The sequence below is a fragment of the Bombina bombina genome, chromosome 7 (assembly GCF_027579735.1).
Source record: "Bombina bombina isolate aBomBom1 chromosome 7, aBomBom1.pri, whole genome shotgun sequence".
Taxonomy (NCBI): Eukaryota; Metazoa; Chordata; class Amphibia; order Anura; family Bombinatoridae; genus Bombina; species Bombina bombina.
In genome coordinates this window covers 133025709-133051768 of record NC_069505.1, presented here as the reverse complement: position 1 = coordinate 133051768, position 26060 = coordinate 133025709, and the positions used below count along the sequence as shown (strand labels likewise).

General features: G+C 40.0%; 1 protein-coding gene across 1 annotated transcript in view; it reads left to right on the top strand.

The window, feature by feature from the left end:
• Nucleotides 1-26060, top strand: part of CKAP5 (cytoskeleton associated protein 5) — a 397759-nt gene that overhangs the window by 211202 nt on the left and 160497 nt on the right. The window contains exons 17-23 of the mRNA XM_053689307.1: nucleotides 12357-12542; nucleotides 12616-12710; nucleotides 13747-13804; nucleotides 13875-14000; nucleotides 14213-14352; nucleotides 14432-14606; nucleotides 23039-23152. Of these exons, the coding sequence (XP_053545282.1) occupies nucleotides 12357-12542; nucleotides 12616-12710; nucleotides 13747-13804; nucleotides 13875-14000; nucleotides 14213-14352; nucleotides 14432-14606; nucleotides 23039-23152 (894 nt within the window). The remainder of the gene's footprint in view (nucleotides 1-12356; nucleotides 12543-12615; nucleotides 12711-13746; nucleotides 13805-13874; nucleotides 14001-14212; nucleotides 14353-14431; nucleotides 14607-23038; nucleotides 23153-26060) is intronic.

Below are 26060 nucleotides of genomic sequence, written 5' to 3'. Positions count from 1 at the left end.
TTTCACCGGAATTACTCTGTAAAAATACATTACACCTTTTAATAGGTATTTAATTCATGTTAAACGTTTTTGCTGGAATGTAGAATCGTTTGCATTTCTGAGGTACTGAGTGAATAAATATTTGGGCATTATTTTTCCACTTGGCAGTTTGCTTGTTTTGATTATGACAGTTTCGTTTCTCTCTCACTGCTGTGTGTGAGGGGGAGGGGCCGTTTTTGGCGCTCTTTGCTACGCATCAAAAATTTCCAGTCAGTTACACTTATATTTTCTGCATGATCCGGTTCATCTCTAACAGAACTCAGGGGTCTTCAAACTTCTTTGAAGGGAAGTAGATTCTCTCAGCAGAGCTGTGAGATTTATATAGTGACTGTGTTTTAAAACGTTGCTCTGTGATTTTTATGTTTAAAATTTAATTAGTATTGCTTTACTAATGGGAACAAACCTTTGCTAACAAGTTATGTTGTTTTTAAAGAGTGATGCTATAACTGTTTTTCAGTTCATTATTTCAACTGTCATTTAATCGTTTAGTGCTTCTTTGAGGCACAGTACGTTTTTGTTAAATAAGATTGTAACCAAGTTGCATGTTTATTGCTAGTGTGTTAAACATGTCTGATTCAGAGGAAGATACCTGTGTCATTTGTTCCAATGCCAAGGTGGAGCCATATAGAAATTTATGTACTAACTGTATTGATGCTACTTTAAATAAAAGCCAATCTGTACAAATTGAACAAATTTCACCAAACAGCGAGGGGAGAGTTATGCCGTCTAACTCGCCTCACGTGTCAGTACCTGCGTCTCCCGCCCGGGAGGTGCGTGATATTATGGCGCCTAGTACATCTGGGCAGCCATTACAGATAACATTACAAGATATGGCTACTGTTATGACTGAAGTTTTGGCTAAGTTACCAGAACTAAGAGGCAAGCGTGATCACTCTGGGGTGAGAACAGAGTGCGCTGATAATTCTAGGGCCATGTCTGATACTGCGTCACAGCTTGCAGAGCATGAGGACGGAGAGCTTCATTCTGTAGGTGACGGTTCTGATCCAAGCAGATTGGATTCAGATATTTCAAATTTTAAATTTAAATTGGAAAACCTCCGTGTATTACTAGGGGAGGTCTTAGCGGCTCTTAACGATTGTAACACTGTTGCAATACCAGAGAAAATGTGTAGGTTGGATAAATACTTTGCGGTACCGGCGAGTACTGACGTTTTTCCTATACCTAAGAGATTAACTGAAATTGTTACTAAGGAGTGGGATAGACCCGGTGTGCCGTTCTCACCCCCTCCAATATTTAGAAAGATGTTTCCAATAGACGCCACCACACGGGACTTATGGCAAACGGTCCCTAAGGTGGAGGGAGCAGTTTCTACTTTAGCTAAGCGCACCACTATCCCGGTGGAGGATAGCTGTGCTTTTTCAGATCCTATGGATAAAAAATTAGAGGGTTACCTTAAGAAAATGTTTGTTCAACAAGGTTTGATATTGCAACCCCTTGCATGCATCGCGCCGATTACGGCTGCGGCAGCATTTTGGATTGAGTCTCTGGAAGAGAACCTTAGTTCCGCTACGCTGGACGACATTACGGACAGGCTTAGAGTCCTTAAACTAGCTAATTCATTCGTTTCGGAGGCCGTAGTACATTTAACCAAACTTACGGCTAAGAATTCAGGATTCGCCATTCAGGCACGTAGGGCGCTGTGGCTAAAATCCTGGTCGGCTGATGTAACTTCTAAGTCCAAATTACTTAATATACCTTTCAAGGGGCAAACTTTATTTGGGCCCGGTTTGAAAGAAATTATCGCTGACATTACAGGAGGTAAGGGCCACGCTCTACCTCAAGACAAGGCCAAAGCTAAGGCTAGACAGTCTAATTTTCGTCCCTTTCGGAATTTCAAAGCAGGTGCAGCATCAACTTCCACTGCACCAAAACAGGAAGGAGCTGTTGCTCGTTACAGACAAGGCTGGAAACCTAACCAGTCCTGGAATAAGGGCAAGCAGGCCAGAAAACCTGCTGCTGCCCCTAAGACAGCATGAACCGAGGGCCCCCGATCCGGGACCGGATCTAGTGGGGGGCAGACTCTCTCTCTTCGCCCAGGCTTGGGCAAGAGATGTCCAGGATCCCTGGGCGCTAGAGATCATATCTCAGGGATACCTTCTAGACTTCAAATTATCTCCCCCACGAGGGAGATTTCATCTGTCAAGGTTGTCAACAAACCAAATAAAGAAAGACGCGTTTCTACGCTGTGTACAAGATCTATTATTAATGGGAGTGATCCATCCGGTTCCGCGGTCGGAACAAGGACAAGGGTTTTACTCAAACCTGTTTGTGGTTCCCAAAAAAGAGGGAACTTTCAGGCCAATCTTGGATTTAAAGATCCTAAACAAATTCCTAAGAGTTCCATCGTTCAAAATGGAAACTATTCGGACAATCTTACCCATGATCCAAAAGGGTCAGTACATGACCACAGTGGATTTAAAGGATGCTTACCTTCACATACCGATTCACAAAGATCATTACCGGTATCTAAGGTTTGCCTTCTTAGACAGGCATTACCAGTTTGTAGCTCTTCCATTCGGATTGGCTACGGCTCCAAGAATCTTCACAAAGGTTCTGGGTGCCCTTCTGGCGGTTCTGAGACCGCGAGGAATTTCGGTAGCTCCGTACCTAGACGACATTCTGATACAAGCTTCAAGCTTTCAAACTGCCAAGTCTCATACAGAGTTAGTTCTGGCATTTCTAAGGTCGCATGGATGGAAAGTGAACGAAAAGAAGAGTTCTCTCTTGCCTCTCACAAGGGTTCCATTTTTGGGGACTCTTATAGATTCCGTAGAAATGAAGATTTATCTGACAGAAGACAGATTAACAAAGCTTCTAAATGCATGCCGTGTCCTTCATTCCATTCAACTCCCGTCAGTAGCTCAATGCATGGAGGTGATCGGCTTAATGGTAGCAGCAATGGACATAGTTCCCTTTGCACGCCTACATCTCAGACCGCTGCAATTGTGCATGCTGAGTCAGTGGAATGGGGATTACTCAGATTTGTCCCCCACTCTGAATCTGGATCAAGAGACCAGAAACTCTCTTCTATGGTGGCTTTCTCGGCCACATCTGTCCAGGGGGATGCCTTTCAGCAGGCCGGACTGGACAATTGTAACAACAGACGCCAGCCTTCTAGGTTGGGGCGCTGTCTGGAATTCTCTGAAGGCTCAGGGACAATGGAGTCAGGAGGAAAGTCTCCTGCCAATAAACATTCTGGAATTGAGAGCAGTTCTCAATGCCCTTCTAGCTTGGCCCCAGTTAAAGACTCGGGGGTTCATCAGGTTTCAGTCGGACAACATCACGACTGTAGCTTACATCAACCATCAGGGAGGGACAAGAAGCTCCCTAGCAATGATAGAAGTATCAAAGATAATTCGCTGGGCAGAGTATCACTCTTGCCACCTGTCAGCAATCCACATCCCGGGAGTGGAGAACTGGGAGGCGGATTTCTTGAGTCGCCAGACTCTTCATCCGGGGGAGTGGGAACTTCATCCGGAGGTCTTTGCCCAAATACTTCGACGTTGGGGCAAACCAGAGATAGATCTCATGGCGTCTCGCCAGAACGCCAAACTTCCTCGCTACGGATCCAGATCCAGGGATCCGGGAGCGGTTCTGATAGATGCTTTGACAGCACCTTGGAACTTCAGGATGGCTTATGTGTTTCCACCCTTCCCGCTGCTTCCTCGATTGATTGCCAAAATCAAACAGGAGAGAGCATCAGTGATTCTAATAGCGCCTGCATGGCCGCGCAGGACTTGGTATGCAGATCTAGTGGACATGTCATCCTGTCCGCCGTGGTCTCTACCTCTAAGACAGGACCTTCTGATTCAGGGTCCATTCAAACATCAAAGTCTAACTTCTCTGAAGCTGACTGCTTGGAAATTGAACGCTTGATTTTATCAAAACGTGGGTTTTCTGAGTCGGTTATTGATACCCTGATACAGGCTAGGAAGCCTGTTACCAGAAAGATTTACCATAAAATATGGCGTAAATACCTATACTGGTGTGAATCCAAAGATTACTCCTGGAGTAAGGTTAGGATTCCTAGGATATTGTCTTTTCTACAAGAAGGTTTAGAAAAGGGTTTATCGGCTAGCTCATTAAAGGGACAGATCTCAGCTCTGTCCATCTTGTTACACAGGCGTCTGTCAGAAAATTCAGACATCCAGGCCTTTTGTCAGGCTTTAGCTAGGATCAAGCCTGTGTTTAAAACTGTTGCTCCGCCATGGAGTTTAAACTTAGTTCTTAACGTTTTACAGGGTGTTCCGTTTGAACCCCTTCATTCCATTGATATAAGATTGTTATCTTGGAAAGTTCTATTTTTAATGGCTATTTCCTCGGCTCGAAGAGTCTCTGAGTTATCAGCCCTTCATTGTGATTCTCCTTATCTGATCTTTCACTCAGACAAGGTAGTTCTGCGTACTAAACCTGGGTTCTTACCTAAGGTTGTCTCTAACAGGAATATCAATCAAGAGATTGTTGTTCCCTCCTTGTGTCCAAATCCTTCTTCAAAGAAGGAACGTCTTCTACACAATCTGGATGTAGTTCGTGCCCTCAAGTTCTACTTGCAGGCAACTAAAGATTTTCGCCAAACTTCTTCCCTGTTTGTCGTTTATTCTGGACAGAGGAGAGGTCAAAAAGCTTCTGCTACCTCTCTCTCTTTTTGGCTTCGTAGCATAATACGTTTAGCCTATGAGACTGCTGGACAGCAGCCTCCTGAAAGAATTACAGCTCACTCCACTAGAGCTGTGGCTTCCACTTGGGCCTTTAAGAATGAGGCCTCTGTTGAACAGATTTGCAAGGCTGCAACTTGGTCTTCGCTTCATACTTTTTCCAAATTTTACAAATTTGACACTTTTGCTTCTTCGGAGGCTATTTTTGGGAGAAAGGTTCTTCAGGCAGTGGTTCCTTCTGTATAATGAGCCTGCCTATCCCTCCCGTCATCCGTGTACTTTTGCTTTGGTATTGGTATCCCAGAAGTAATGATGACCCGTGGACTGATCACACATAACAGAAGAAAACATAATTTATGCTTACCTGATAAATTCCTTTCTTCTGTTGTGTGATCAGTCCACGGCCCGCCCTGTTTTTTAAGGCAGGTACATATTTTTTAAATTATAATTCAGTCACCACTACACCCTTGGCTTCTCCTTTCTCGTTGGTCTTTGGTCGAATGACTGGAGGTGACGTAGAGGGGAGGAGCTATATAGCAACTCTGCTGGGTGAATCCTCTTGCACTTCCTGTAGGGGAGCAGATAATATCCCAGAAGTAATGATGACCCGTGGACTGATCACACAACAGAAGAAAGGAATTTATCAGGTAAGCATAAATTATGTTTTTATTGCGTCATTCTTGGCGCGGACTTTCTTGGCGCGAAATTTTTTTTTCTGTTTCCGGCGTCATACGTGTCGCCGGAAGTTGCGTCATTTTTGACGTTTTTCGCGCCAAAAATGTCGGCGTTCCGGATGTGGCGTCATTTTTGACGCTAATAGCATTTAGGCGCCAAATAATGTGGGCGTCAATTTTTGTCTCCACTTTATTTAAGTCTCGTTATTTTTTGCTTCTGGTTGCTAGAAGCTTGTTCACTGGCATTTTTTCCCATTCCTGAAACTGTCATTTAAGGAATTTGATCAATTTTGCTTTATATGTTGTTTTTTCTATTACATATTGAAAGATGTCACACGTTGCAACTGAGTCAGAAGATACTACTGGAAAATCGCTGCCTGGTGCTGGAACTACCAAAGCTAAGTGTATCTGCTGTAAACTTTTGGTAGTTGTTCCTCCAGCTGTTGTTTGTATTAAATGTCATGACAAACTTGTTAATGCAGAAAATATTTCCTTTAGTAAAGTACCATTACCTGTTGCAGTTCCATCAACATCTAATGTTCAGAGTGTTCCTGATAACATAAGAGATTTTGTTTCTGAATCCATTAAGAAGGCTATGTCTGTTATTCCTCCTTCTGGTAAACATAAAAAGTCTTTTAAAACTTCTCTTTATACAGATGAATTTTTAAATGAACATCATCATTCTGATTCTAATGATTCTTCTGATACAGAGGATTCTGTCTCAGAGGTTGATGCTGATAAATCGTCATATTTATTTAAAATGGAATTTATCCGTTCTTTACTTAAAGAAGTCCTAATTGCATTAGAAATTGAGGATTCTGGTCCTCTTGATACTAAATCTAAACGTTTAGACAAGGTCTTTAAATCTCCTGTGGTTATTCCAGAAGTTTTTCCTGTTCCTGGTGCTATTTCTGAAGTAATTTCCAGAGAATGGAATAATTTGGGTAATTCATTTACTCCTTCTAAACGTTTTAAGCAATTATATCCTGTGCCGTCTGACAGATTAGAGTTTTGGGACAAAATCCCTAAAGTTGATGGAGCTATTTCTACCCTTGCTAAACGTACTACTATTCCTACGGCAGATGGTACTTCCTTTAAGGATCCTTTAGATAGGAAAATTGAATCCTTTCTAAGAAAAGCTTATCTGTGTTCAGGTAATCTTCTTAGACCTGCTATATCATTGGCTGATGTTGCTGCAGCTTCAACTTTTTGGTTGGAAACTTTAGCACAACAAGTAACAGATCATGATTCTCATAATATTATTATTCTTCTTCAACATGCTAATAATTTTATCTGTGATGCCATTTTTGATATTATCAGAGTTGATGTCAGGTTTATGTCTCTAGCTATTTTAGCTAGAAGAGCTTTATGGTATGCTGATATGTCTTCTAAATCGACTCTACTTTCCCTTTCTTTCCAGGGTAATAAATTATTTGGTTCTCAGTTGGATTCTATTATCTCAACTGTTACTGGTGGGAAAGGAACTTTTTTACCACAGGATAAAAAATCTAAGGGTAAAAACAGGGCTAATAATAGTTTTCGTTCCTTTCGTTTCAACAAAGAACAAAAGCCTGATCCTTCATCCTCAGGAGCAGTTTCAGTTTGGAAACCATCTCCAGTCTGGAATAAATCCAAGCCTTCTAGAAAAGCAAAGCCAGCTTCTAAATCCACATCAAGGTGCGGCCCTCATTCCAGCCCAGCTGGTAGGGGGCAGATTACGTTTTTTCAAAGAAATTTGGATCAATTCTGTTCCCAATCTTTGGATTCAGAACATTGTTTCAGAAGGGTACAGAATTGGTTTCAAGATAAGACCTCCTGCAAAGAGATTTTTTCTTTCCCGTGTCCCAGTAAACCCAGTGAAAGCTCAAGCATTTCTGAAATGTGTTTCAGATCTAGAGTTGGCTGGGGTAATTATGCCAGTTCCAGTTCTGGAACAGGGGCTGGGGTTTTATTCGAATCTCTTCATTGTACCAAAGAAGGAGAATTCCTTCAGACCAGTTCTGGATCTAAAAATATTGAATCGTTATGTAAGGATACCAACTTTCAAAATGGTAACTGTAAGGACTATCCTGCCTTTTGTTCAGCAAGGGCATTATATATCTACAATAGATTTACAGGATGCATATCTGCATATTCCGATTCATCCAGCTCACTATCAGTTTCTGAGATTCTCTTTCCTGGACAAGCATTACCAGTTTGTGGCTCTGCCGTTTGGCCTAGCTACAGCTCCAAGAATTTTTACAAAGGTTCTCGGTGCCCTTCTGTCTGTAATCAGAGAACAGGGTATTGTGGTATTTCCTTATTTGGACGATATCTTGGTACTTACTCAGTCTTCACATTTAGCAGAATCTCATACGAATCGACTTGTGTTGTTTCTTCAAGATCATGGTTGGAGGATCAATTCACTAAAAAGTTCATTGATTCCTCAGTCAAGGGTAACCTTTTTGGGTTTCCAGATAGATTCAGTGTCCATGACTCTGTCTTTGACAGACAAGAGACGTCTAAAATTGATTTCAGCTTGTTGAAACCTTCAGTCACAATCATTCCCTTCGGTAGCCTTATGCATGGAAATTCTAGGTCTTATGACTGCTGCATCGGACGCGATCCCCTTTGCTCGTTTTCACATGCGACCTCTTCAGCTCTGTATGCTGAACCAATGGTGCAGGGATTACACAAAGATATCTCAATTAATATCTTTGAAACCGATTGTACGACACTCTCTGACGTGGTGGACAGATCACCATCGTTTAGTTCAGGGGGCTTCTTTTGTTCTTCCGACCTGGACTGTAATTTCAACAGATGCAAGTCTTACAGGTTGTGGAGCTGTGTGGGGGTCTCTGACGGCACAAGGGGTTTGGGAATCTCAGGAGGTGAGATTACCGATCAATATTTTGGAACTCCGTGCAATTTTCAGATCTCTTCAGTCTTGGCCTCTTCTGAAGAGAGAATCGTTCATTTGTTTTCAGACAGACAATGTCACAACTGTGGCATACATCAATCATCAGGGGGGGACTCACAGTCCTTTGGCTATGAAAGAAGTATCTCGAATTCTGGTTTGGGCGGAATCCAGCTCCTGTCTAATCTCTGCGGTTCATATCCCAGGTATAGACAATTGGGAAGCGGATTATCTCAGTCGCCAAACGTTGCATCCGGGCGAATGGTCTCTTCACCCAGAGGTATTTCTTCAGATTGTTCAAATGTGGGAACTTCCAGAAATAGATCTGATGGCTTCTCATCTAAACAAGAAACTTCCCAGGTATCTGTCCAGATCCCGGGATCCTCAGGCGGAGGCAGTGGATGCATTATCACTTCCTTGGAAGTATCATCCTGCCTATATCTTTCCGCCTCTAGTTCTTCTTCCAAGAGTAATCTCCAAGATTCTGAAGGAATGCTAGTTTGTTCTGCTGGTAGCTCCAGCATGGCCTCACAGGTTTTGGTATGCGGATCTTGTCCGGATGGCCTCTTGCCAACCGTGGACTCTTCCGTTAAGACCAGACCTTCTGTCGCAAGGTCCTTTTTTCCATCAGGATCTCAAATCCTTAAATTTAAAGGTATGGAGATTGAACGCTTGATTCTTGGTCAAAGAGGTTTCTCTGACTCTGTGATTAATACTATGTTATAGGCTCGTAAATCTGTATCTCGAGAGATATATTATAGAGTCTGGAAGACTTATATTTCTTGGTGTCTTTCTCATCATTTTTCCTGGCATTCTTTTAGAATTCCGAGAATTTTACAGTTTCTTCAGGATGGTTTGGATAAAGGTTTGTCTGCAAGTTCCTTGAAAGGACAAATCTCTGCTCTTTCTGTTCTTTTTCACAGAAAGATTGCTAATCTTCCTGATATTCATTGTTTTGTACAAGCTTTGGTTCGTATAAAACCTGTCATTAAGTCAATTTCTCCTCCTTGGAGTTTGAATTTGGTTCTGGGGGCTCTTCAAGCTCCTCCTTTTGAACCCATGCATTCATTGGACATTAAATTACTTTCTTGGAAAGTTTTGTTCCTTTTGGCCATCTCTTCTGCCAGAAGAGTCTCTGAATTATCTGCTCTTTCTTGTGAATCTCCTTTTCTGATTTTTCACCAGGATAAGGCGGTGTTGCGAACTTCTTTTTGAATTTTTACCTAAGGTTGTGAATTCCAACAACATTAGTAGAGAAATTGTGGTTCCTTCATTATGTCCTAATCCTAAGAATTCTAAGGAGAAATCGTTGCATTCTTTGGATGTTGTTAGAGCTTTGAAATATTATGTTGAAGCTACTAAGTCTTTCCGAAAGACTTCTAGTCTATTTGTCATCTTTCCAGTTCCAGAAAAGGCCAGAAAGCTTCTGCCATTTCTTTGGCATCTTAGTTGAAATCTTTAATTCATCATGCCTATGTCGAGTCGGGTAAAACTCCGCCTCAAAGGATTACAGCTCATTCTACTAGGTCAGTTTCTACTTCCTGGGCGTTTAGGAATGAGGCTTCGGTTGATCAAATTTGCAAAGCAGCAACTTGGTCCTCTTTGCATACTTTTACTAAATTCTACCATTTTGATGTGTTTTCTTCTTCTGAAGCAGTTTTCGGTAGATAAGTACTTCAGGCAGCGGTTTCAATTTGAATCTTTTGCTTATGTTTTCATTAAACTTTATTTTGGGTGTGGATTATTTTCAGCAGGAATTGGCTGTCTTTATTTTATCCCTCCCTCTCTAGTGACTCTTGCGTGGAAAGATCCACATCTTGGGTAGTCATTATCCCATACGTCACTAGCTCATGGACTCTTGCTAATTACATGAAAGAAAACATAATTTATGTAAGAACTTACCTGATAAATTCATTTCTTTCATATTAGCAAGAGTCCATGAGGCCCACCCTTTTTGTGGTGGTTATGATTTTTTTGTATAAAGCACAATTATTCCAATTCCTTATTTATATGCTTTCGCACTTTTTTCTTATCACCCCACTTCTTTGCTATTCGTTAAACTGATTTGTGGGTGTGGTGAGGGGTGTATTTATAGGCATTTTGAGGTTTGGGAAACTTTGCCCCTCCTGGTAGGAATGTATATCCCATACGTCGCTAGCTCATGGACTCTTGCTAATATGAAAGAAATGAATTTATCAGGTAAGTTCTTACATAAATTATGTTTTTTTAATCTAGCCTTGCGCTTCTAATACCCCACACTCCCACTGCCCACTTTAAAAGTAATATTTTTGGTGAGCTAATGGTTTGAACTGTTCTCCAATCAGTGCTACGACAAAAGTGACATGTGGATAGAGCAGTTGAAACCATTAGTGTCTATTGGGTTTTTTTCCCACTTTTTTTGCTCCATTGACTTCTACGTTAACACGATTGCGATTTTCAAAGTTTGGCTTTTTTGTTTATATAATTCTTATTGAGGTTGATCGAAAATAACAGCAAAAATATTCACACAAGTACATGAAATTATTACAATTATGTCATTCTGAAATAAGGTACTATATAGCAAACCAAATTTTTTTCGAGATAGCATTTGGGTAGGGAAAGGGAGAAAAGGGAATATCCTATACGACATACATAATTGATACGATTACAACTGTAAAGTAATAGGAATTATTTGTGAACCTCAGCTGCTGAAATGTTCAAATGACTGAATTATGTTTGTGTAGCTGTGAGATAAGAGGAAAATAACATAAATTACCCCACAGAGTAATGTTGAAATTCCCAGAATCACAGAAGCTGTTTAGTAAAGGGCTGGTTTAAATTGTTAATCTATGGCTGACACATGTGACAGAAGTCACTGAAAATTACAGCAGATCAAAATATGCTAACCAACCACATCAGTGTTAACACAGGTTCATATTTGAGGATATATACAGATATATGAGCTGCATGGTACAGAAACAGTTAAATGCACTACAATAAAGGCTGTATGGATATGGGCACAAGATCGTGATATGACACTATTCATATTTGAGGACATATAACGCTGAGGTGCAAGGTACAGAAACAGTTATATGCGCAACAACAAAGGCTGTATTGGTATGGCCACAAGATGGTGATATATGTTATAGAAGCAATATGCATTTAACAGATCGAATTGGTGAGCGATAATACATGCTGTGCACAACAATTAAACACTGCAGTTAAGAGGTAAGAGCGATACCTGCAGATTGTAGATTGAGGAGTTCGGTAGTCTGTAGTGGAGATGCGCATAGTAGCTTAGAGGGGGCGTGTGACGTCACCGCACTTGACTTCCGGTATAGAGCTGAGTAGCGCAGGCTACTGACAGGAACAGGCAGAGTAGAACACAGTCCGGTGAAAAGGATCAGAGAGGCAGGGTAGCTAGGTTGCGACTTCACTGTTGCTAGACAGGCTACAGGGAAATCATACCAAACAATGGATGTAGTAAGGTTTGCCATTATATAGGCAATAGGCGGAGGAGGTAACTAATTTAAAGGAATAGTGTCAATTAGGTGAACTGCAAGTTGAGTGTAATAGGAAATGTAGGATATTAGACAGTTTGCATGACAGCAACCAATCAAAACCATTTAAACAATGTCAATATGTGTTTGTGACATCATGATCTTGTGTGCCTTGTATGCTATGTAACTGTCGAGTGGGAATATAATTGACATCTAAGCTGTCTATTATGTTCATGTTGTTTGTTCCCATATAAAGATTATATCGAGATTAAAATCACACTTATCAGTATAACAATGCATTTTTTTCTAAAGAGATAATATGGTTAATTTCAGAAACCCATTGTCAAAGTTTGGCTTTTTGTGTGAATTGGGTTAGAGCACAAGTGAAAACTCTTTACTTTCAATTTGTAACACGAGCGCTACCCGATGCGCGCAATAAAGCTTATTTCTAGAGGCGTTAGTGCGGGAGCGTTATATACCACTCCACTTGCAATCTGGCACTACATAGGTCTTGAGATTGTTTTTGTGTGTAGAATAAATAACCCTTATTAGCTCCTTGCTAAAATTTCTTTTTTTTTTATGCAATATAAAGGTTATGCAGATGAAGCTGCACATAGTGGCTCTTGTTGCCCAGAAGGGAATTTTTTCCAAAACCTCTGCCAATATTGTACTGGATGGGCTAGTTGATAAAGTAGGAGATGTAAAATGTGGAGGAAATGCCAAGGAAGCCCTGAGTGCTATTGCAGAATCATGCATGCTGCCCTGGACTGCTGAGCAGGTAAGACACAAACTAGAGACCTTTATATCTCTGTGATGATCAGTTTATTATACACTACTTCTCCTCTATACAGGTAGTATCTCTGGCGTTTGCACAGAAGAATCCAAAGAACCAGTCTGAAACCCTGAACTGGCTCTCAAATGCCATTAAAGAGTTTGGTTTTGCAGGGTAAGTAGTTAATGTGTTTTATTAAGCCGGACAAGGCATTGTGTGTATGCACATGGAATTGTCTATCTAAAAAAAAATTACTTATAGTCAGTATGTGACTGGATAGAACTTTCTTTGAAGTGTTGTGCAGGTTTTTAGTGGGATTTAATACAATAATATTTTTTTGTTATGTGGTTTATGCTAGGAAAACTCTTTGTTCTTTTTGTCAAATATAGACCAACCTTCTCTTTTTGTGACTTTCCCCTTGCGATATAGGTGTCCTGTTTAGCTTGAATTTGAGTGTTGTGTGAGGTTGTTTATTAATAAAATTGTTCCCTAGAATCTTTATTTAAACAAAGTTCTTCATTTTACTGTGCAGATTTTAACTCTTGAGGTTACATTCTGAAAGTTGCACTCCTTGAGAATATAACTGTACATATACACAGCACCGTACCACCTCTTTATCTCATGCACGTCTGGGATAGGGTAACTGCTTTCACCCCATACATCAGAATGTCCAAATAAGTTCCTACAGCACCATGGAATATCACTACATTTTATTTGTACATGTCACTGGACCTACATGTTACAATAAAATTTGGTGAAATTCCATGGTGCCGTGGGAACTTATTTGTACTCTTGGAGGATACTCATTCTGCTCTTAAGAATACGAATACAACAGTCATTTGGAGCCTACATATGTATCATCGCTTATTTGTCCACCAGCTGTATACATATTTAGCGTGTCGCATAAGCACAACTTGCACAAATTATTTAACCCTATGCAAGGATTAAACACGCTAAGGAATATTTAGTTAAAAAAAGAGCATTTGTTTTATTTTTACACTTGACTGTCCCTTCTATGTTCTGTCATACATATGAAATAGCAGCAATTACACATGCAATTACTCCTCCCATGAAAAACATTGTTAAAATGTTAGAACTCTTTAAGGGAGCAAGTTAGGACCGATACATCTGCACTAAATATATCAGTTTAATGTCAAATCTGTTTTTTTCCCCCTCTGTATTTAACTCTTGGTTTTTAATATTCCATCAGGTTGAATGTCAAGGCATTTATCAGCAATGTGAAAATTGCTCTTGCTGCAACAAACCCTGTAAGTCTGTATTCTGTTAGGCCGATCTCAATGTAGTTTGGAGATATCTAAATCTGCTGTGCTTTTGCAGGCAATCAGGACATCTGCCATCACCTTGCTGGGGGTTATGTATCTGTATGTGGGAGCCCCACTGCGCATGTTTTTCGAGGAAGAAAAGCCAGCTCTTCTTTCTCAGATTGATGCAGAGTTTGAAAAGGTACTATACCCTTCTACTTCCTGATGTTTTCGCTCTCCTTTTTACTATCCAAGTACGGAACATGTGCAGTCGTATTTGTGTATTTTTATATTGCTTCAGAGCTGGAGAACAGTGAACATTCTCAAACGCTTTTAATTTAAAATGCTTTGTTAGTCAAATGAAAATCTTCTGTCTAAATTAATGAGGATGATGATCATTACTGGCCTTTACAGATGAAAGGGCAAACACCCCCAGCGCCTACACGTGGTTCCTCAAAGAATGGTCCAGGAGGTGAAGCGTGTGAGGATAGAGAAGAGCAAGAAGAGGAATCACCGGCTGATGTAATGGATCTTCTGCCAAGGACTGATATCAGGTGTGTGGGTTTTTTGTTTTTTTGTTTAACATCACACTTTAGTGCATAACAAACACTAACAAGTGTCCTACCATTACAGTGATAAAATTGGTTCTGACTTGGTTGCAAAGATCAGTGATAAAAATTGGAAGATACGGAAGGAGGGTCTTGATGAAGTTACAACCATTCTTAATGAAGCAAAATTTATTCTGCCAAACATTGGAGAGCTTCAAAGTGCACTGAAAGGCCGGCTCAATGACTCAAACAAGATCCTGGTATGTTGATGATAACCATTTAACACATTTGGTCTTCTATCCTTTCAAGAGATCTCTGTATACAGTATATGTCTGGCATTTGGTCTTTTATTTGCCAACTGCTATTTGTTATACTGTTTACCTGGAGATGCTGCTTCCTAAATTGACTAAATTCTGAAACTCTTCATGACCATAGATGCTCATCTTTGTCAAATGACTCTTGGGCATTTCAGAATAAAAATGTACCATTTAAAAACTGTGAAATTGGTTGGGCTCAATGTATTTTATATCAGATACTTTGTGCACATGTAAAGCCTGTTCACTATGAAAATAACAAATAGGGACATTTTGTTTTTATAAACAGCCAAGCATTAGGCAAATTAATCGCTCTCCCTCATCAATAACATCTTGTGAGAATGTTTCCAGTGTTCATGGGCATATCACACATACAATAAAACACTTCAATAGGGAATTGCTTTACATCCTTTTGTTTTCATCTGCTAGATACTTGAATTAGAGGGCTGCTTTTGATGAAACTAAGGAATAATTGACACAGACTGGGCAACCTAGGATATGAACAGCAGACTAGTGCTAAAAGTCTTATAATAGTGTCATACACAAGTATTTCCTTAATTATACAGGGAAGTCAGAATTTAACACGATCAATTTACTTATATTATTAAATTTGGGGACATTATTTTTATATGCACACTTTGAGGCACCAGGCTTTTCTAAGCATGTGCAAGAATTCAGTATGAGTCAGTGATTGGGTGATAGCTGTCACATGATACAGGGGGCAGGGAAATTTAAGGAAACAAGAAAAATTTTAAAAAAAAATCTACTGCTACTTAGACATTGAGAGTTGCATTATCTTATTGTACATTTAATTTTGCACTCCTACTGTATTTAATGGTTCCTAAACGTTCCAATACTTCTGTTTATTTAATTCTTCTGTTATCCTATTGGAGAGTAAACTCAGGATTATACATGTGTCTCTTTAGTCTAGACCTATGGATGCTCCTGAGCTCCTATGAGCCGTCCTAGATTTAATTTATCAACAAAGTCTACAAAGAGAACAATGCAAATGTGATAATCAAAGTACATTGAAAACTTGTTTAAAATTGCATGCTCTGACGCTGGTTTTCAGACCTGCCCTCAGGCCTCCCTAACAGGTCAGATTTGAGGATATCTGAACTAGAGCACAGGTGAAATAATAATCTGATTAGTAGACATGGTTATTTTACCTGCTCTTACCCAAGGTGATCCTGATAATCTGACCTGTTGCGGAGAACTGAGGACAGGTTTGAAAACCAGTGCTCTGTATAAATCATGACCGTTTACATTCGAGTTTCCAGTGCTGAGATGTTTTTAATTGTGTTGAACCTCATTGCATTCCCACACAAATGATACCTCTTGTGTGTTGTTTCTATGGCGTACGTAGTAAATGGCATCATGGGAGTTGTCATTTCCTAAATATTTTAAACCAAAACTTTCTAACACTGCATCAGTTCTCCTTCCCAAAACAGCAAAACACTAGATTTTTTTTACCTATATTGTTCGATGACAAATCAAGATAGATTTTGTTTTTGTCACTATGCTCTATATTGTAATTTTATTAAGTTATTAATACAATTTATTATTTATTATTTAATTTATTATTAATTTATTATTTAAGTATAACATATCTGACAATACAAAATAGATTAAAATCTAAACAAAAACTAAAAAACTAGTTGTACCTAAAGTTATCTAATATTACATTTCTCACAAAATGTTTTACTTTCTCCCACTTCTCTCATTTATTTGGATTGCAATTGTTATATTTTTACTATGACAATCTCTTGTTAGCTGTAAGGACATGAAAACCCGTATTTGAATCATTAGATCTCACTTTCAAATGTGGGATCTTTTGGGTTATATTTCTAGGGTGAGTGGGTACTTAAAGGGACATGCCACCCACATTTTTTCTTTTATGATTTAGAAAGAGAATGCAATTTTAAACATCTTTCTAATTTACTTATATTATCTAATTTGTTTTATTCTCTTGATATTCTTTGATGAAAAGCATATCTAGATATGCTCACTAGATGCTGATTGGTTGCTGCACATAGAAGCATCTTGCGATTGGCTCACCATGTGCATTGCTTTTTTTTCAAATAAGGATAATTAAAAAATGAAGCAAAATAAATTATGGAAGTAAATTGTAATGTTGTTTAAATTTCTATTCTCTATCTGAATCATGAAAGAAAGATTTTGGGTTTAGTGGCCCTTTAAGGTCTTAGTGCCAGGCCCCAAAATAGAACAAATGTTTTGAGGTATTTGTCGTTGCTATGACAATTAACAGAATACACACAGGACCACTTATTAGAAAGTACAGGTGTGCTGCTCAAGTTTGTGTGTTTCTTTCCAATGACATGAAGAGTCTACAATTCCATTCAATTACTGTTGGGAATTCAACTCCTGGCCACCAGGAGGAGGCAAAGACACCCCAGCAAAGCTTAAAGGGACATTAAACCCCCCAAAAATATTTCATAATTCAGACAGAGAATACAATTTTAAACAATATTCCAATTTACTTCTATTATCTAATTTCTTCATTATTTAGATATCCTTTATTAAAGAAATAGCAATGCACATGGGTGAACCAATCACATGAGGCATCTATGTGCAGCCACCAATCAGCAGCTACTGTGCCTATCTAGATATGCTTTTCAGGACAGAATATCAAGAGAATGAAGTAAATTAAATAATAGAAGTAAATTAGAAAGTTGTTTTAAATGGTATTCTCTATCTGAATCATGAAAGAAAAAATTAGGGTTTAATGTCCCTTTGAAACTGATGCAGTATAACTGTAAAAAGCTGACAGCAAAATATCACCTGAGCATTTCTATGTAAAAAAGGAAGATATTTTACCTCTCAATTTCCTCAGCTCAGCAGAGTAAGTGCTGTGTAAAAAGTTATACTTCAGCTGCTGCTTAGCTGCAGGTACAATAAGAAATGAACAGAAGCCAATCCGCATCAGCAGTGCTGAGGTCATGAACTCTTTTACTTTGATCTCATGAGATTTCATAGTACACTTCCTTAAACTGAATAGGGAAATAATATGAGTGTGCACAAAGCTCACTCCCTTGGCGGTCCTGGGACAGACATACTGATTTGCTGCTTAAAGTCCTTTGCAATGGGGTTTGAATACTTAGGACATTTTAAGGTAAACTATCTTTCTTTTTTACATAGAGATGTTCAGGTGATATTTTCTAGTCAGCTTTTTACAGCTATGCTGCATCACTTTCAAGTGTTTCAACATTTGGGTATAATGGCCCTTTAAGTATCCACTTCCCATTCTACCCAGTCATTCTTTGCCTCCGTACAAGGAGGAAGCAAAGATTGTGCACTGTGGAAAATTAAACTAAGTCCTTTAATGGGTAGCTTCCCTTCAAGTAGGACTGGGGTAATGCTGTGTCCATGTAATCCTCTTTAGTAAGAGTATTGGTAGCTGTTAGCTGCTGGAGGTCGGAGGGAGGCTTTTCTGTTCTCATTCTATGCTAATCCCCCAACCTGGCAACAAGGGTTAGTTACTCTGCTTTCCTTCTCTTGGATGCTCCACAGCAGAGACACTGGAGGGTAAGTCCTTTTATTATACTTATCTGGGACTCTAATATTCTTGAGAATGGGGGATCACATAAGAAGGAAGGATTGAAATTTTATTCAGGGCCCTGGTGGGTCCTGCTACCCCTCATAAGGTGTCCGTTTACTTTATTTCAGATATATCTGCATGTCTAGGATATTTAGCGGCCTGCATAGCTACCTAGCAGTCCGGCTCCCAGCCAGAGGTAGGAACTTTGCTGCTACTTTTTCCCTGTTTTCTTGTAATAATCGGGTCAGTCCTATAATAGTTGTGAGTTGGGGGTTAATATTTTTACTTAATAGCCTAGGGGTTAATGGGAAGCTAATATATAGACTGCGGCATTTTAGCTGCGCAATTTTGCGCCCCTTTTAAGTCTGCCACTTGTTTTTTACAACTATAGGACGGATCACTTTATTCAGGCCGATGCCTATATGTAAAGGGGATATGGTTCCTGTTGCAATAGTGCCCGTATGTGGACAAAATCCTAAGGGCTTCTCTGGCACATTTTATTATTCCATTTCAGTTTGGGTCGCTTTGCCATATTTGGCTTTCCTTGTAGCGATCCTATCAGGACAGGTGGCTCATTTAGACCTGCTGCGTGCATTTGCAGGCAGCGTATTTCAGTGACTTCTTTAGAGAGGATGAGTGTGTTCCTCCTCAAAGTGCTGTGGAGGTTTTTGTGGGATAGGATTAAACATTGTATATTAAGGGATCGCTTGACTCCCCTTCAGCAGCAGCACCTCCGTCTGCATTCTGTGAGAGGAGGCTACGACAGATTGACTTATAGGTTCTGAAGGACTTAGTTTTAAGTTTAAGGGATCGCTTGAGTGCCAGTTGATCATGCTAACATAATTATGTATATGGGCAAAAAACTATAATCTTTCTCATGTTGAGGAGTTTTGCTACTATGTCTGTTGCATCATGTATTGCCCTATGTCAAATACATTTTTTCTTAGTGGTCTTAGGACACTAATATACAAAAATATGTCAATCTGAAATAAACATATGGGCTCAATACTATATTCTTTCTCGTGTTGAGGAGAATTTCTGCTCATGTAGTCTATGTGAAATACATATTTCTCTTAGTGTTTCTTTGACACTAATATGTTTTATTTTCACACTATCTTATTTTTTGTATATGGGCACAATAATATAATCTTTCTAATGTTGAGGAGTTTTTAGGACTCTTAGTATGTTATTTTCATGCTAAGACATTTAATGTATATGGACACAATAATATAATCTTTGTCACGTTGAGGAGATTTTCTATTTATGTCTATGGCATCATGTATGGTCTTATGTAAAATGCATAATGTTCTTAGTGTTCCTAGAACACTAATATGTTTATGTTCTTGCTTACAAATTTTGTGTGTATGGACACAATTTTATAATCTTTCTTATTTTGAGAAGGTTTTCTACTAAAGCCTGTTGCATCATGTTTTGGCCTATGTAAAAATGGGTACAATAATATAATTTTTCTCATATTGAGGAGATTTCTTACCAATGACTCTTGCAACATATGTTGTCCTATGTAGAATAAATATTTTTGTTAGTATTTCTTAGAACTCTAAATGTGTTCATTTTTTCTGCTGATATTATTAATTAGAGCTATGATCTTTTATTTTCTCTGGATTTTAGATCAGGTTATTATGGACATCTGGTGTCATTTATGTTTTAATTTCCCTGTCAGTTTTTGCTCTATCATTTAGGTCTAAGGGGGCTTTGTCCTTATTACCATCCTTCAGTGAGCTGAGTCTCTCAATTGTCACATTTCGGCCATTCTTATCATTGGGGAAGCGGTCTATTTTCACAGACAGGCATTCTATCCAATGGCCAGTTAACTCAGTTGGTTGCTAATAACGCCAAGGTCGCAGGTTTGATTCCCATAAAAGGGCTCTTCATCCAGAGGTGTTCTCGGAGATATACCTCAGGTGGGGGGGTTCCAGATATAGATCTAATGGCTTCTCACCTCATTGCCAAGCTGCCCAGATACAGGTCCAGATCATGGTGCCCTCAGGCAGTGCTAGTGGGTGTTCTTGCAGTTTTCGTTAGTTCAGTCAGTTCCTTAGTTTGCCCTTCTTCCCAGAGTCATAGCCCGCATCAAGCAGAAGCAGACCTATGGGAACCGGATTCCTCCAGCTTCGCGCATCTGGTGTAGATGTCTTCCCTCCATGGAGGTTGCAGCTGAGGTAGGAGGACCTTCTACTCCAAGGTCCATTCCTTCATCGAAGTCTAGATTCTCTGTGGCTGACTGCGTGGAGATTAAACGCTTAGTCCTGTCTGAGAGAGGTTTCTCAGATAGTCTTTGTCTCTGATCCAGGCGCGCAAGCCGGATGTATTATAAGGTATGGCGCACCTGTCTCTCTTGGTGCAAGTCTCAATGTTTTCCTTGGCAGAGTAGCTGTAAGCTCAGTATACAAGGAAATATCTCTGCATGTACTGGTCTCTAAGGCCAATGGTTCAATTATTGGCTAGTGACCCTGTGTTTAGTTCTGTCTCTTCTCTTTTCAAGGTACAAGTTCCTCAAATTCTTTGGTGTCTCTAGAAAGGTTTTGGAGAAGGGTTTGTCTGCTAGTTTTTTAAAGGGACAGATCTCTGCCCTTTCAGTTTTTGATCAGGCCTGTGTTTTTAAGCCCGTTGCTCCTCCCTGGAGTCTTAATCTAGTTCTTCGTATTCTGCTGCAGGCTCCGTTTGAGCCTATGCATTCTGTTGATATTAAACTTATCATGGAAAGTTTTATTTTTGTTAGCTTTCTTCTGCTCATAGAGTTTCATAATTGTAGACATTACAGTGTAACCCTCCTTATCTTTATTTCATGAGGATAAGGCTTTTTTCCGTACTAAGTTAGGTTTCAAGGTGGTTTCTGACCGCAATATTAATTTGGAGATTGTAGTTCCTTCCTTCTGTCCTAAGTCTTCTCAGAAGGAACATTTGTGGTTTGTGCTCTAAAGTTCTATCTCCAGGCTACCAGAAGTTTAGACACTCTTTCTTTACTTGTAATGTATTACAGTAGGTGCAAGGGCCTAAGGGCCACTGCAACTCCTCTTTCTTTTTTGCTGAGGAGTGTCATTCATTTGGCTTATGAGACAGCTGCCTCCTGAAAGTATTACGGCTCACTCTACCTGTGCTTTTTCTTCTTTCTGGACTTTTAAGAAAGAAGCTTCCATGGAACGAATCTGTAAGGCGGCTACTTGGTCCTCTTTGCATACCTTTAAAAAAAAAAAGAAGTTTAATTTTTTTGCCTTAGCTGAGGCTTCTTTTGGGAGAAAGGTGCTTCAATTGGTGGTGCCTTCAGTTTAGGTCCACCTGCCTTTAGTTCTCCCTCCCTGTCCATTCTGTGTTCTCTCTGGCTTGGGTATTGGTTTCCCACTAGTAATTAAATGGAATTGTGGACTCTCCATGCCATTGGAAAGAAAACAAAATGTATGCTTACCTGATAACTTATTTTCTTTCCTGGCATGGAGAATCCACGACCCGCTCTTTTATAATTTTTAAGACAGCATTTATTTTTATAATCTTCAGGCACCTCTATACCCCTTGTGTTCCTCTTTCTCTTTCCCTATTCCCTCGGCTGAATGACTGGGGAGTATGGGAAGTGGGAGGGGATACTTAAGCTTTGCTGGGGTGTCTTTTCCTCCTCCTGGTGGCCAGGAGTTGAATTCCCAACAGTAATTGAATGGAATTGTGGACTTTCCATGCCAGGAAAGAAAATCATTTATCAGGTAAGCATACATTTTGTTTTTGTGGGGTCGACATAGGGGATACCGCACCTGCTTATGTTGTTCCATAGGCCTATGGTTCTGTCAGGTGAACACTGCTGCCATAGTGATCAGGTAATAGCCACCTGGGCATTGGCCCTTTCTTTAAAGTGGGGGCTCTCCTTTACCCCATTATCAGCACATAGCAGCATTAAAAAGGTTAATGTCTCTTTATATAACTAAACTCCATGAAGTAATATCCCACCTTTTGGTTATTCTTGATGCAGAAATATTTACACATATAAAGGTGTTTTAAACATATTTTCCAGCAATTTTTATTAATGTTGCATTTACTGAAAAATACCAGTTCTAATTTTTATTCTTGAATGTGTACATTGATTGTTTCTTTCCTAAGACATGGAGAGTCCACAACGTCATTCCAATTACTAGTGGGATATTCAACTCCTGGCCAGCAGGAGGAGGCAAAGAGCACCCCAGCAAGCTGTTAATTGTAACTTCCCTTACCCATATTCCGCAGTCATTCTCTTTGCCTCTGTCAATGGAGGACCTCTCTGCATACTTTTTCCAAATTCTACAAATTTTATACTTTTGCCTCGGCTGAGGCTTCTTTTGGGAGAAAGGTTCTTCAAGCGGTGGTGCCTTCTGTTTCGGTCCTCCTGCCTTTTTCTCCCTCCCTGTTCATTCCGTGTCCTCTAGCTTGGGTATTGGTTCCCACTAATAATTGGAATGACGTTGTGGACTCTCCATGTCTTAGGAAAGAAAACAAAATTTATGCTTACCTGATAAATTTCTTTCTTTCCGGACATGGAGAGTCCACGACCCCGCCCTTTTTAATTATAATTCGGCTGATTTTTTTTGAGTAAACCTCAAGCAGCTTTTTCACCCTTGTGTTTTCTTCTTTTTCCATTTTCCTTTGGCTGAATGACTGGGGATTATGGGTAAGGGAAGTAACACTTAACAGCTTTGCTGAGGTGCTCTTTGCATCCTCCTGCTGGCCAGAAGTTGAATATCCCACTGGTAACTGGAGTGATGTTGTGGACTCTCCATGTCCGGAAAGAAAGACATTTATCAGATAAGCATACATTTTACGTTTGTGCTCTTTTGTACAGGTTCTGCAGACTCTGACTATCCTTCAGCAACTTGCTACGGCTATTGGACCCAGCATCAAGCAACATGTGAAACATCTGGGGATGCCTATTATAACTGTGCTAGGAGATAGTAAGGTGAGCTATTGGCATTGGGCATTTACTGGTTATGTGGCTAGGCTCTTACTGATAAGTTTCTATTTGCAGTATTTCTAAATGTATGTGCTTTTTAACCGTGACTGTGCAAGCGTTAAAGGGACAGTAAACACCTTGGAACGCCTGTCTGTGTTATAGAATAACATATCAGCCAAGTTTTTAAAAACAAATTAACATTTTTATTGCAGTTGTTTATCAATAGCAAAACTAATAATTTTATATAAAAATCTCAAGGTGTTTACTGTTCCTTTTAAGTCTTATTTCTCTTGTTAAGTGTGTTCAGTCCACGGGTCATCCATTACTTATGGGATATATTCTCCTTCCCAACAGGAAGTTGCAAGAGGATCACCCAAGCAGAGCTGCAATATAGCTCCTCCCCTCACATGTCATATCCAGTCATTCTCTTGCAACCCTCAACAAAGAAGGAGGTCGCGAGGGGAGTTGGAGTTTTTACTTAATTATTCTTCAATCAAAAGTTTGTTATTTTAAATGGCACCGGAGTGTGCTGTTTTTTCTATCTCGGGCAGTATTTGGAAGAAGAATCTGCCTGCGTTTTCTATGATCTTAGCAGGCGTAACTAAGATCCACTGGCTGTTCTCGACATTCTGAGGAGTGGGGTAACTTCAGAAAATGGGAATAGCATGCGGGGTCCCCCGCAAATGAGGTATGTGCAGTACAATATTTTCTGGGAATGGAATTGACTAAGAAAACACTGCTGTTACCCATATGATGTAAGTACAGCCTTAAATGCAGTAGTAGCGACTGGTATCGGGCTGATAAATGTATGCGCAGTCGAGTTATTTTCTAGGGACTAGAATTTGACTGAGAAAATACTGTTAATACTGAAATAATGCTTAAGCCTTTTCTGCAGTGGAAGCGACTGGTAGAAGGCTTAGTGATAACTTTGCATTACATTAAAAAAGTTTGTTTTTAAAACGTTTACTGGCATGTTATTCGTTTTGTGAGGTACTTTGGTGATAAATCCTTTTGGGCATGATTTCTTTCCACATGGCTAACCTATTTTTCTGCATAGAAACCGTTATATCAGGTCTCCCACTGTTGTAATATGAGTGGGAGGGGCCTTTTTTTAGCGCCTTGTTGCGCAGTTAAAATTCTAGCACAGTCTTCCTGCTTCTTCCTCCTTGATCCAGGACGTCTCTAGAGAGCTCAGGGGTCTTCAAAATTCGTTTTTGAGGGAGGTAATCAGTCACAGCAGACCTGTGACAGTGTGTTTGACTGTGATAAAAGCGTTAAATCTTAATTTGATATCCGTTTTTGGGTATTGAGGGGTTAATCATCCTTTTGCTAATGGGTGCAATCCTCTGCTAATTAATACATTTACCGTTAAGAATTGTTGACTATAACTGAATTAGTTCTTTGTTATTCAACTGTGTTTTTAAAAAGCGCTGCAGCGTTTTTTATATTGCTTGTAAACTTATTGAAAGTAATTTCCAAGCTTGCTAGCTTCATTGCTAGTCTGTTTAAACATGTCTGATACAGAGGAATCTGCTTGTTCATTATGTTCAAAAGCCGATGTGGAGCCCAATAGAAATATGTGTACCAATTGTATTGATATTACTTTGAATAAAAGTCAATCTGTACCGATAAAGAAATTATCACCAGACAACGAGGGGGAAGTTATGCCGTCTAACTCTCCTCACGTGTCAGTACCTTCGTCTCCAGCTCGGGAGGTGCGTGAGATTGAGGCGCCAAGTACATCAAGGCCCTTACAAATCACTTTACATGATATGGCTAATGTTATGAAAGAAGTATTATACAATATGCCCGAGTTAAGAGGCAAGCGCGACAGCTCTGGGTTAAGGACAGAGCGCGCCAATGACACGAGAGCCATGTCTGATACTGCGTCACAATTTGCAGAACATGAGGACGGAGAGCTTCATTCTGTGGGTGACGGTTCTGATTCGGGGATACCGGATTCAGAAATTTCAAATTTTAAATTTAAGCTTGAGAACCTCCGCGTGTTGCTAGGGGAGGTGTTAGCGGCTCTGAATGATTGTGACACAGTGGCAATCCCAGAGAAATTATGTAGGCTGGATAAATACTATGCGGTACCGGTGTGTACTGACGTTTTTCCTATACCAAAAAGGCTTACAGAGATTATTAGCAAGGAGTGGGATAGACCCGGTGTGCCTTTTTCCCCTCCTCCGATATTTAGAAAAATGTTCCCTATAGACTCCACCACACGAGACTTATGGCAGACGGTCCCTAAGGTGGAGGGAGCAGTTTCTACTTTAGCCAAGCGTACCGCTATCCCGGTGGAGGATAGCTGTGCTTTCTCAGATCCAATGGATAAAAAATTAGAGGGTTACCTTAAGAAAATGTTTGTTCAACAAGGTTTTATATTACAGCCTCTTGCATGCATTGCGCCTGTCACTGCTACAGCGGCATTCTGGTTTGAGTCTCTGGAAGAGGCGATTCGCACAGCACCATTGGATGAGACTTTGAGCAAGCTTAGAACCCTTAAGCTGGCTAATGCGTTTGTTTCGGATGCTGTAGTGCATTTAACCAAACTTACGGCTAAGAATTCCGGATTCGCCATACAGGCGCGCAGAGCGCTATGGCTTAAATCCTGGTCAGCAGATGTAACTTCTAAGTCTAAACTACTGAACATTCCTTTCAAAGGGCAGACCTTATTCGGGCCCGGCTTGAAGGAAATTATTGCTGACATTACTGGAGGTAAGGGCCACACCCTTCCTCAGGACAGGGCCAAATCAAAGGCCAAACAGTCTAATTTTCGTGCCTTTCGTAATTTCAAGGCAGGAGCAGCATCAACTTCCTCCGCTCCAAAACAGGAAGGAACTACTGCTCGTTACAGACAGGGTTGGAAAGGCAACCAGTCATGGAACAAGGGCAAGCAGGCCAGAAAGCC